This window comes from Musa acuminata, chromosome BXJ3-3 (assembly GCF_036884655.1).
Source record: "Musa acuminata AAA Group cultivar baxijiao chromosome BXJ3-3, Cavendish_Baxijiao_AAA, whole genome shotgun sequence".
In the NCBI taxonomy this organism is placed as follows: domain Eukaryota; kingdom Viridiplantae; phylum Streptophyta; class Magnoliopsida; order Zingiberales; family Musaceae; genus Musa; species Musa acuminata.
In genome coordinates, this window is record NC_088351.1 from 850,271 (window position 1) to 863,415 (window position 13,145).

Sequence of the window (13,145 nt, forward strand, 5' to 3'; positions counted from 1 at the left end):
CCCTCCCGATCGAACTCAATCGATGACTGATGCAATGCATCCATGTTCGTCCACATGAAGGACATCATCGAAAGGGCTGTGGAAAGATGAATTGCCGGTGCGGGGCATCCCGGACCGCATCATCCGCGCAGGAACTGCCGAACGTCGCTAATCGATGCGCCAACCGCAATCCGAAAGGAAAGCAGTAGCAAGAACGAATCATCCAAGAATCGGGAGAAACCCCCCTCCCGATCGAACTCAATCGACGACTGATGCAATGCATCCGTGTTCATCCGCATGAAGGACATCATCGAAAGGGTTGCGGAAAGATGAATTGCCGGTGCGGGGCATCCCGGACCGCATAATCCGCGCAGGAACTGCCGAGCGTCGGAAATCGATGCGCCACCGGCAATCCGAAAGGAAAGCAGTAGCAAGAACGAATCATCCAAGAACCGGGAGAAACCCCACCACTCCGCCGATCAAATGTCGCATCGGCGTTCAAGAAGTGCTAGATTCGAAACAAGATCATGTCGAACAACCCAAACTCCAACAGAAAGAAGGAAGACATGATGATCATACAGAGAATAGGAGGAAGAGGAAGGGAAAAGGTTACGGAGGAGAAAGAGAGAAGGGGAGGGGGAGATGAGTGTACCTGATAGCAAACAGGACGTGAGCAGCACCGGGCGACGGCGATCGGCGGTCGTTGATGGCGGGGCGAGAAGCGTATTAGGCTATCCGTCACGAACGGTGGCGAGAAGGAGGTTGGAGGAGAAGAGGGATGGCTGACCGAGTGAAAGACGGGCGGGAGGACTATTTGAGGGCCGGACGAGAGAGTTCTCATATGGAATGACCACTATGCCCTCAAATACCATTTAACACTAATATTTTCTGAGAATGTGTTATGCACATATATTCTTATGTATTAGTATCACTCATGTCTACTGTCTAAAACACACTTCCTATATCAGCAATATGCAGTCCATGTTATAGTGGACTGCTTATCACACACACACAATAGCCAACTTTAGGTTTCGGTAAATATACATATTCCCACAATAATATCTTCGATTAAATGAATAAGACAATGTAACTTCAAATCATCATTCATGCGAATGAGGTCAATGAAACTCTTCTGCAAGAGAAGGTTCTCTCCACACCAAGTTCCTTGTATCAGCTGTAAGAGCACAAGAAACCACCATGCAGCAATTTATGGATTTCATGAACTCAATATTATTTGCTCAACGTTCATTGTTTCAAAAGATTATAATCCTTAAACAATCACAGCACATACTAAATTTGATTGACATGCATTTTTCACACAAGTATATGTCAAAATTTAGTCAGAAAATCTTAAGACTTAAAACCTTGAGTTCAAAGTTAAGTTCTTTAAGTTTACACGCATCACACATCTGGGTTTTCGACTAGTTCACGACCTACATTGACCACTACTATAATGCTGGGAGTTTATCCCTTTTGAATCGGCAATAATTTGTATCTCAGTTCACTTGTTGTTGGCTTCCGTAGAAAGCGTAAGCGCCATACGGTGGTAATACGTACATACCTGGGTAGTGAGGAGGTAAACTGTATCCATCATACACCTGCCCTCCATAGTAAGCACCATTCCACCGCTTGCCACGTTCAGCTCTTGACTGTCAAAAACAGAAAAGATCGGCAAGAATAAATGATTTGACCTGTGATTTAGTTCACATTTAGATGAAGGATAAAATCCTACAGGTTTTTGCTACACCAAATAACCAATCAGACACAAGCCAACCTCAGCTAACATCCTCCATTTGCTCCTCAACAGAAGGGGCTTTTAGCCATCCAATTGCTAAATAAAGGTTTTATTTGGAAAATTGCAGGGACATCCACCAGCATCAAACTGCTCTGCCACGCTAGAGGAATTAAGAGTGGCAGAGTGGAAGGAACAAAGGAGATGAGGAGCATCATCCGTTTCTTTCTAATGTTGCTGGACTGAACTAAACCGGGATAAATGCCATCCAACACAGAGTGGACGACAACAAGGCCAGTAAGACATCAGAGGTAGCAAGCATATCCCTAGTAGGAAGATGGGGGGATAAAGTTTTAGCTGAGAGGTGGAAATGGAGAACAAGAAAACTGCAATCACTAAATGTTGATTATCAAATAACAAGAAGCATCCTGACTGGTTAGCCAGATACCCATTAATGAGAATTTCTACTTTGATAATAATAATAATAATAATAATAATAATGAGATAATTCTCATGCATTCTCAAGCTCCAACACTTTTGTGGGTTAAATTTTTTCTTCAAGACTTCTGTGAAGCCAAATGTAGGTAGGCACTGTAATATATACACCTCACACCAGGACAACTTGCTTAGTACAAGATTGTATAAAAATGGAATATGCATAGGTGAAAGCATCCCATTTTTTTGATCTCTCTACCTCTATCGATGATTTGAAAACACTAGTCAGCTTAAGACCAGTTAAAATAAACACTACTGACATCCTTATTGCCAATTTGGGTCCTAGTAGTTATATGACAATTGCTGCTCATTTTAACCATCCCCAAGCTCTATAGACAGAGCCCTATAGAGCCCACAACAACCTGGAAGGTTCAGTTCCGTTTGTGCAAACTCCATGGTTTTGATAATCTAAATTTAGTCTCAATCTAGAGAATTTTATGGCTGATAAAAAATATGACTGAAATTCTATTAACCATGATCCAAATTGGAAGGGTTTTGGCAGCATATGATAATTTCAGCAGCCAGGCAGAGCCATATCTTTTTTTCATTTACAAAGGCAGAGCCATATCTTAACCTCAGAAGACTTCCTAAAAGATTCATTTACAGATTAAACCTCAATCATCGGAAGACTAATGTCCCTTGCAGGATAAAAAAAAAACCAAATGTTTGAAATTGTACATCTAGGAGTCAGTACCTGCTTTTTTGCAGGGTTGCGACCCCAAGACAGGCGAACTGTTTGCTTGCCAATAATTGTACCATTTAACTGTTGCATTGCTTCTTCAGCATTATTTCTGCATGGTTAGAAAAAAACATATATACAGCACTATAATCTATCTACTATAAACTTCAGAATAAGATAAATGCTATGTTTCACTTCAAGTATAATGTTCAGAAAAACACTAACAAAATGTACCTGTGAACAAAAAGCACAAAACCACATTGCTTTCCAACAGGAATTTTAACGGAGGCAACCTCACCATAGCGAGAAAAAGCTTCCTTAAGATCATCTTCATTGACATCTGGATCAAGCCCTCCAACAAATACCTTCAGCAGAAAACATATTATTAAAGGGCAGTATAAATACAGGATACCTCTATAAACACGTACAGACAAAATGTCCTTACTGTTGTATTAGCTGAATCCATGTCTGTTTGGGAGCCTGCAGCAGATGCACCATTTGGCCCAAAACCACCTAATAAATGCATGGTTTAGACTTGCAAGGGCAATTGTTTAGGGTAAAAAAACTAGGATCTAAAATGAAGAAATATAAAAAATATAGACGACTACAGTGGACCTTTGCAAATTGAACCCTGGTGTACATAACTAACAAAACACAAAACTGAGAGTGGATAAATACTGCCACTGTGTACGGATAAGATGAAGCATTTGTCTCGAGTTATATTCAAGATTGAGAGCCATCTACCAGTGCGACTAAGCCAGCAGAATTAAGTGAAACTCAAGATTAAGGTCAACCATAATCTTTACATCTATGTTTGAATATTATAGAGTTTTTTCTTATTTAGAATAATATCATGTTTCATAACTATTCTAATGTACTATCATAAAAAATGCATGCTGAGTCCTCTTTGAATTTGCTAGAGTCCAAATTGGAGTAGAAATGCCCCCACAAGACCAAGCCTTTCAACAAGGACAGGTCATGTCTGCCTAAAATGCTTCCTTTCTGAAACCATGGAATACTCCATTCTGAAACGAAGACCGGACATAACTCCCTGTCCCCATTTGATACACTAAAATAGAGTATACGGAACACTTTCTGAGTGTAAACAACAAAGATCCTGCATAAGAGGAACCTATTCCTACTCATTAGTCTTATGGTAATTCCTGTTCATACCATGCAATAACAATGTCGCCCATTCCTGATTTGATCCTATAACCTGAAACAAAACTATTTTATAAAGTATTCTTCATGTCAGAAAATAACATGCATGTTCCCACGTGATTTCTCCTCTTGTTCACCACCATTAACCGGTGGGTTCCACTAGGACTCCTCTCCACTTCTTGCTATCCTTCTCTTCTTTCTCCTTTTCTTCTCGTCCTGGATTAATCATCTTAAACCCTGGTCCAATCACAACAACAGAAGCAGGTTGTTTTTATCCACTAAAAGTCTTATCACCAATGGTTGGATCTCAAATTTAAGATACCCCAAAAAGAAAGTGAAAAAAAATCAATAATCAAACTGAAGCCCTTCCTGGCTGAAGCTCCAACATGGTTTGTATTATAGTTCCATGAACTATTTAAATGTGCATAGTAACTTCCACTTTAACTTTCCATGATGATAGCACAATAGATCATTGCATCTTGAGATAAATTTCCTGAATAGAACTGCACCAGACACTAAGTTTTTGTTGGATTTATTTTTAATGTCCAACATAATTGCTCGTTCCTTTAACTGGTCGACCACGGCCATAGGGTGGACACAAAACCCAACCATCCTCTAGAGGGAAAAGCATAAATATATTCCAACATGAAAGCAATGAAAAGCAGAAAAGAATAACAAGAAGATTGGGCCCAGAAGATTTTGCATTCACCAAATTGGACACAACGAATTTTTGCTTACAATCAAATGTAACAAACAAAGAATATCCACAAAAAATAAGACTCAAGTATAGAGAATATTAAGATATGAAGACAATTTATGCAGAATGGTTCAGAAATAGATCACAAAAGAAGACCTATTGCAGCATGCATCATCAGAGATAATCTGTGGAACACATTGAAACATTCTAGCATCTCAAGGCATTATCCATGCTGCATAAATAATTAGATTGACATCAGAAGATCTGAAGATTCATAACTTTCTTCATACTAGAGAAATTTTATAGTGATCAGGACTAACTGAATCAAGAAAGTATCATGTTAGCACCACCTAAGAATGACCTAATCTGTGGGCCAACTTTGTAAACGATCAACTTAGAAAAGAGATGACAATGATGGGACAAAAAGATAAACACATACCAGAAAACCTTTTAGGTGTAGCAAGGCCAACCCGCATAGGCCTCGTGGAACAATAAACACCATTCATCTCAGTGATGGAAAGTTTCTTCTCATTTTCATCCCCAAATCTTACAAACCCATAACCTTTTGAACGGCCAGTATGTGCATCCACAACCACTTTTGCTCCTTTTACTGATGAGTATTTAGTAACAAATGTTTCTTGCAAAATCGTATCAGTAACATCAGAAGCTAAATCGCCTACAAAAATGGAGTGATCAGAAGCAAGATCCGAGTGTTTATCACCCATGCTAAATGATGCCCAATTTAACCGATATGGATGATTAGTGTTTGGCATTAAATGACTGCCGAAGCTCTGAAGTATGTTTTCAGCTGTCGCATGTGAATGAAACTCAACAAACCCATAACCCTCTGATTGTCCTGTCTGCTTATTGCGAATCACCTTTATAGAGACAACCTGTGTATCAAAACACATGTACAGATATACATATCAGGTTAGTTTCAAGTGTGTGTTCATACAACAATATCAGGTTACTTTTATAGAGACAACCTGTGTATCAAAACACATGTACAGATATACATATCAGGTTAGTTTCAAGTCTGTGGTCATACAACAATATAAGGTTACCTTCTAGTCTCCTACACATGCAACAAATCATAACTCAAAATATGATAAGTACAAGCATCTACTTTTCAAAATGAAATTAACCATTCTTTAGTTTGTGCATACTTAATGACTGATCATCAGATTAGTGCCAATACCACGACCACAATAGACTAGAATTGCAAGAGAGAAGGAAAAACTTAATGGACCCCGAGAAGGATAGGTGCATCCAACTGATATTGGCTGATTCCAACCATTTTCAGCAAAAGCAAAGGTGGGTTAAAATATTGGGAAGAATAACGTGGGTATGGCCAATTCAAGACCAGATCTTCCAATCCAGATCTATCCTTCAGACCTTGAATGAAGTAGTACCTAGACAACAAGAGGCAAGTTAAGCAAGGATATAGGCAAAATTATGGTAAGATTTGGAACGAGGCAAGCCAAAGAAGGTTGGTTTCCATGGTGTCTCAGATAGCATCAAAATAGGACTAGCTGCAAATAAGGATCATAACAATGTAATACTGTTAATAAAATACACATGCGTTTTAACCTTTCCTACTTAATGCATGTGACTTTGTCAAGTTTTAGCCTTTACTACTGATACTTGGTCCGTTTGCCTAATTGACAAGACACATGAGTGGCATAAGTGGGGATGATGCTCAATCCTTATAATTTAAGCAAACAAATCTAAGAAGGAAGCAGTTATTGTGTTCCTTAAGTACAAAAAAAAGGCAGAGAACAGTCTTAAAAGAAATTGCATATCCCTAAGCTTCAGATGCATGTAGAAATTGTCCGAAGTAAAGCATATCCACAATGTTGCATATATTTCCTGAGGAAAAGATGCCATGCAAATAAGACAATAATAATAATAATCAATCTATAAATATTGGGGAGGCAACAGATTATTTGTCTTCACAATGTTAGCTGGTCAACAAAGGCCACTTTTCTTGAAAGCAATCTCCTTAATTTTGAAGTATAAGAAGAAGTTCTATCCCACCAACGGAATGGACAGTCATTTACAGATTAGAATGCTTTTATAAACCAATTATTCCCTAAGTAAAATTTCCCAAAAAATATATATAACAACAGTTGAGATTAAATTTCGCAATGGTATGTTTAAAATGTAGCTTTTATAGTCTTAATTTCTAACATAAATGATAAAATTATCCACATCTCATGCAGATATAAACTAAAAGGAATCATTATCATTTTGTTCATGCATCCGGCGACCTATAAGCTCAAACATCCATATATACTCCAAGCATATATATATAGCAAACGGAAGGATTCAGGAAGACCCAATTCATATTTAAGAAAGAGAAGAATCTTCTCATCAATTAGGAAGAACGACAACATCTGGCGGGGGAAGTTTAAACCCTGACCTCACCACTGTGGCCGAAGCAACTGTGGAGGTAGTTCTCGTCCATCCAGTAGTGGAGATCCCCTACCCAGATCGTCCGCTTCTCGTCCTCCGCAGCGGCGTCCACGGCCTGATGGAGGCGGATCGATTTCAACGGCGGCGGCGGGGGAGGAGGCGTGGGGGTCTGGTGGTAGGCCACGAAGGGGTGCCCATACGGTGGCGGCGCCATCATCGGGTGCTGCATCACCATCGCTGGAGCCGGGTACCGCACAGCGGCCCAGGGCTGGGGCGGCGGGGTGCGCCGCGGATCTACGCCAGCCACCGGTTGCATCTTCGCCGTCGCCGCCGCTACGATGAAGTCGGCGAGCGAGGCACGCGGAGCCACACAGAGCGATGCCGAGGAGGGGGGTCGCGTGGCGGCGGCGAAGGGTTTAAATAGGGACGCGGCTTCGAAACGATGTTTGATGCTGGCCGTCAGATCATGATGCAGCTGGCGCGATCTTCGTTAATTGCTAGGGGGAGGCCCCAGGGCGGCGGGTTTGGGATTGGACCAGATCCGAGTTTGTGCCGGACCGTGACAAACCAATCTGTACCGGTTTATTACAACATGTCGGTTCCGGTTTAATCAATACCGATCTTGTACTAATGGGCCGGGCTATCATAGCCCATACATTGAGGTTAAGGGATGCAGTGGAAGCCCAATTAACTTATTCAGTAAAGATATAAATTGACATGAATATTTAATGTGTTACTATTATTAATTTAGACTAAGAATATTTTTAGTTTAGACTTTAAAAAAATTAGTATATTAGCTATCATATTGGGTTTGGTCATGACAAATGATATCGAAAATGATCTATTATTAGAGATGAGGAGGGACTTGGATCTTATATACATCATGGGTTATATCAATTCAAACTTTACATTGGTTAAAGTCCTGAGTTTAGGTTTTTCTTTTACATGTGATAAGTAGTTCTTTATGATTTAGATGCACAGTTCGTATTAATCATACACCTGATTAAATGATTCTGTATGATTCAAAAAGGATCATATGATGCCGATCAATGTCATTTGGCAGGCAGAAGGAACCAACTTTCCTTAACTAATGCCATATTTAATGGAGTCTTCAATCTCCTAAGATTCGGATGGTATCGGAAGATTCGGATCCAAAAGCTAGTCAATCATTCAGATACGAGAGATCTCCAAAAGATTCCACGGCCCAAACAAGCATGTACTGATAAACACTAATAATCTTATCAAGATTTGGAACCTTTGGAGTGTATTGCTTCCGTACTCACCACCTGTTCTTGATAACATAGAGTAGTATGCAAAGGCCATTAGAGCATCAGAAAGCAGCGGAGTCTCCTCCTGCATTTGACCTGCGTCTTGTGATTCTAAAGCACTTGTGCTTGGCAACAATGAAGGTGGGGAGACCAGCTTTGTGCAAGCCCATGATCGCCTCACCTCATCATGGCTTTGTGAGCTGTAGAAGGTTGTCTGTGAAACCCTTCAAATATATCTCAGACTGCATTTAACTTATCAGTTGTCAGTTTGAACTCCAAGTCCATTGTTCCTATGCTAGAAAAGAAGGTTTGGAATTGGAGGAACACAAAGTTCGTCTAGATTGTCTTTCTTTTTATATTTTCTGATTGGTTAGGTTAAAATTTATGACTTGTTTCAAAAGAAGATTCAGAGATATCATACAAGAGCTACCCTTAGCTTCAGAGGATAATATTTACCTCCCCCCTTGCCACAAAAGGTGAACTTGAAGTCCTTCAAATACTTGCTATTTAGTTGGCATTCCTATTTATTTCCATGTATATATATATATATATATATATATATAGACTCAGTTCTGATAAATATATACAGTAGTTTTCTTTCAAGGATGTGGTTAGGTTTCCTTGGTATTGCATATTAATACTGTAATTGACAGAGATTAGTTCTTGAAGTTCTTATAAGGAAAATATATATATATACTTCTAATTAGTTAATGGAAAGAGAAAGTGTGCAGTTTAGATGGAAATAAATCAATAGTAAATACAAATCAAACAAAAATCACAGAACAGTGAAGTCTCCTTTTCATTTAAGGGAACATTATTAAGGGCAAAAGCTGAATGAAACACAAAGAAAAGCTAATCAACACCACGAGGGAAAGACTACAGACACCCAACACATGCATGCAGAAACGTATACACGATGGGGGAGAGAAGCATTCATCTGCATGCTCTTCAGCCACATTGTTTGGACGTGGAACCTTCTTTTATATAGAAAAGGTAGAGAAGCATCGCCTTCTCTCCGTTTACGAGAAGCAGATGCCGGCAGCAACAAAGAGTTCTTTTCATTTTGTTTGCGATCACAGTCTAACAACAACAAAGATTCGATCGAATGTGATCACACGCTCTTGCCGACAACCTTGTCGTGAAGAGCATGGCCAATACCGGGACTGTGACCTGGAGTTGTTGGACGAACATCTTTATTCTCCATTGAAGAGGGCGCATGCGCTTCAACTTCGACAGGGGGCGACGCAGCCATGACTTGTATTGGCAGTAGTGTTTCTTTTCTGCGACTGTCACCTTGAATTAAGCATCTCCTGCACCCTCTGGTCTTGTCGTCCAGCAAATAGCTTGCCTCAATAGTAGGAGTTACAGTGGTAAAGATCACCAGAATAAGAAGAGCAGCAATGCAGCACTTGTTTGCATCCATAGGAGAGCTAGAGAGAGAGAGAGAGAGAGAAAGAAAGAAACAACGGGTGTGGAAGATTCTGCTCTCCGCTCCTCTCATTTCTCACAACTATTTATAGTGGTATTAAGCATTAAACAAGAAGTGGACGATGCATTACTCTATAAGTATGCAAAGCTCATTGAAGGAGCACACTATGCTTCTCTCTTTGCGCTTCCTCTTTTCTTTTCTTTGTTAGGGCCACCATGATGAACAAGAGTACTCCTTAAACAGTTCATCTTGTAGTCCAAGAGCACAATAAATGTGAGATAAGACGGCGAACGAGGATCATTAAACCAAAAGGATTGAGAAGGTAGTGATGAGGGCAATAACGGCAATGGGACATGGGTTAACATCAGCCGCCCGGATGATGCCTCGCGCCTCGATTGACCTGACAGTGCCTAGCCAAAACATATCGAAACGTCGATCGAGGCACATTAACATCCTACGCGAGCCTGATCCTTCACGCAATGCCAACACCGGTGTTAGACGTTACCAGGAGTACTATCCTGCTCCCTGTAAGCGGGCACATCAGGCAACGGTAACCTTCTCTATAAAAACCCTCGTGCTCAGGAGGAGGGAAAAACAAGGACAAAAACCTCATATGACTATCAACTGACTTGATCATCGGAGGGGTCAGGTCAAGCCTCCCGACCCAACCTGTGTGCAGGGATGAAGATGGAGCGCCTCCCACCGCGTGCCCAGGCAAGGAGTTCCCTTCCAGAGGAAACGATCGTCCCGTCACGATCAGACCACTGCAGTCGGCCACCTCAGCGATCTCAAGGGTCACTCAGGAAGATCCCCAATCATTTGGACTCGAACCCAGCCGTGTTGACCCCGAGGCCATGGCTTAAAGTTGTTGACACCAACATTTTTGACGCTAGAAGGAGGGCCCGAATGTCGAGGGATCGGTAGATCGACCCGCACGAACCCACAGCTGAGGGGTCTCGCTTGATCGGGGCTCCCAAGGAACGCCCTCCGCATGGCGAACCTCGAGATGAACACCCTGCCACGACCTCAGAGCGCTATTGGCGGATATTCAATGACCCGGGCTTGTCGCCACCCGACGGTGCCTCAGCCGACCCGTTGCCCGTGTTGTCCGAGGCCTTTCAGGACCTCGCTCATCAAGTCCGAGCTCTGACGGGTATGGCATAATCCATTATCTCACTCGTTTCTCGTCTGACGCACCCGCCTGCGATCCAACCGCTGCGGCAACAGGAGCCACCCGTTCAGGCTCACACGCCTCCTCCGGAGCTCCCCACTTTGCCTCGAGTCTAATCGACCCCACTCGGGGACCGGGTGATGGCAAACTCGAGCGGGCGCCCAGAACTCGAGGCATTATCTTCGGATTCAATGGATTTCCTGTGAGCCCAATTACGCTTTGTTAGTCAGCGGCTCGACAAAGTGCAGAAGGAGGTTCGCAGGTCAAAGGGAGAGCTCAGGGAGGACGCGCACCAAGGGTCTCCGTTCACGCCTGAGATACAAGATCAGGCAGTCCCCCCGAACTTCCGCCTCCCCTCTCTCGACGCGTACGATGGCGCCACTGACCCAAAGGACCATGTAGCTGCCTTCCGTGCTCAAATGACGCTTTACGAAACCTCAGGCGCCTTGATGTGCTGGGCATTCCCCACGACTCTGAGGGGGCCAGCCCGTGCATGGTATAGTAGTTTGAAGCCCGGGGCGATCACTTCCTTCGATCAGCTCGCCAGGGACTTTGAGCTTAACTTCCTAGCCTACGCCTGGCCGGAGCCATCCATTGCATTGCTCCTCGGACTCGACCAAAGGGAGGACGAGCACCTCTCACATTTTGTGGATCACTTTGCCATGCAAATCTGAGGTTTGCCGGACCCTCATCCCTCTCTGTTAATGTAGGCGTTTATGATAGGCCTGCGACCTTCCAGATTTTCCTGGTCCATCGTAGAGCGACCCCCCACCGTGGTACCGAAGATGCTCCAGCGGGCTAACCAGTACATCGTGGCGAAGGCCTGGATGGCCGTGAGGACGTGGAGCGACTTTTAACAGCGGGCTTCATAGAAGAGGAGGGCGCCCGAGGACCAAGAGCACACGACCTTCCTCACCGAACAAACTCCCTGAGTCTGAGTCGTGCTCCTCGGCTGCATGTTGCCCGAGACCACCTTTGCTCGGCCTGCCCGACTAAGTCGTGCTCCTCGACTGCATGTTGCCCGAGACCACTACTACGCGGCCTGCCCGCCTGAGTCTTGCTCCTTGGCTACGTGTTGCCTGAGACCACCTCTACGCAGCCTACCTGCCTGAGTCGTGCTCCTCGGCTACACGCTACCCGAGACCATCTCTACGTGGCCTACCCGCAGCCTGCCCGCCTGAGTCGTGCTCCTCGGCTACATGTTTCCCGAGACCACCTCTGCTCGGCCTACCCGACCGAGTCGTGCTCCTCGGTTGCATTTTGCCTGAGACCACCGCTGCGCGGCCAGCCCTCCTCGATTGCTAAACTCCACGATTCCTACACCCTTGGTAATAGACCGGCTACTGACCAACATGAACATTTTCTTAAAGCTAAAGTCATGCCTCGGACCCCCCTTACAACAACCGACGCATAGCTTTCTTCGGGGGGGGGGGGGGGTGGAATATGATGAGGGCAATAATGACGATGAGACGTGGGTTAACGTCAACTGCGCCTAGATGACGCCTCGCGCCTCGATTGACCTGACAGCACTTGGCCAAAACAGATCGGAACGCTGAACGAGGCACATTAACATCCTACGCGAGCCCGGTCCTTCACGCCACGCCAACACCGGTGTCAGATGTTACCAGGAGTACGATCCTGCTCCTTGCAAGTGGGTACATCAGGCAACGGTAACCTTCCCTATAAAAACCCTCACGCTCAGGAGGAGGAGGAGGAGGAGGAGGAGGAGGGAAAAACAAAGATAAAATCCCCTTGTGACTATCAACTAACTTGATCGTCGGAGGGGTCGGGTCGAGCCTCCCGACCCGACCTGTGTGCAGGGACGAAGACGGAGCGCCTCCCACCGCGTGCCCAAGCGAGGAGTTCCCTTCCAGAGGAAACGACCGTCCCGTCGCGATCGGACCAGCGCAGTCGGTCACCTCAGCGATCTCAAGGGTCGCTCAGGAAGATCCCCAATCATTCGGACCCGAACCCAACCGTGTTGGCCCCGAAGTCACAACTTCAAATTGTTGACACCAACAGGTAGTACAAAAATTAAACATCTCTCCCGGCAGCTTCATGGTGGTCGATAGCAATGTGGCTTTGGGAGATCACCGGAGGGCGCCATCACTGTTGCTTC

At 43.9% G+C, this 13,145-nt stretch overlaps 1 protein-coding gene across 1 annotated transcript; it reads right to left on the minus strand.

Moving 5' to 3' along the window:
* Positions 1-1,306: 1,306 nt before the first annotated feature.
* Positions 1,307-7,557, minus strand: LOC135634155 (polyadenylate-binding protein RBP47-like). Its single transcript, XM_065144413.1, has 6 exons — positions 7,166-7,557; positions 5,183-5,636; positions 3,331-3,398; positions 3,120-3,250; positions 2,901-2,997; positions 1,307-1,628 (listed from the first exon to the last, which is right to left on the minus strand). Exons 1-6 carry the CDS (start codon positions 7,472-7,474, stop codon positions 1,476-1,478), a joined length of 1,212 nt encoding a protein of 403 aa, XP_065000485.1. The 5' UTR covers positions 7,475-7,557; the 3' UTR covers positions 1,307-1,475.
* Positions 7,558-13,145: the final 5,588 nt, after the last annotated feature.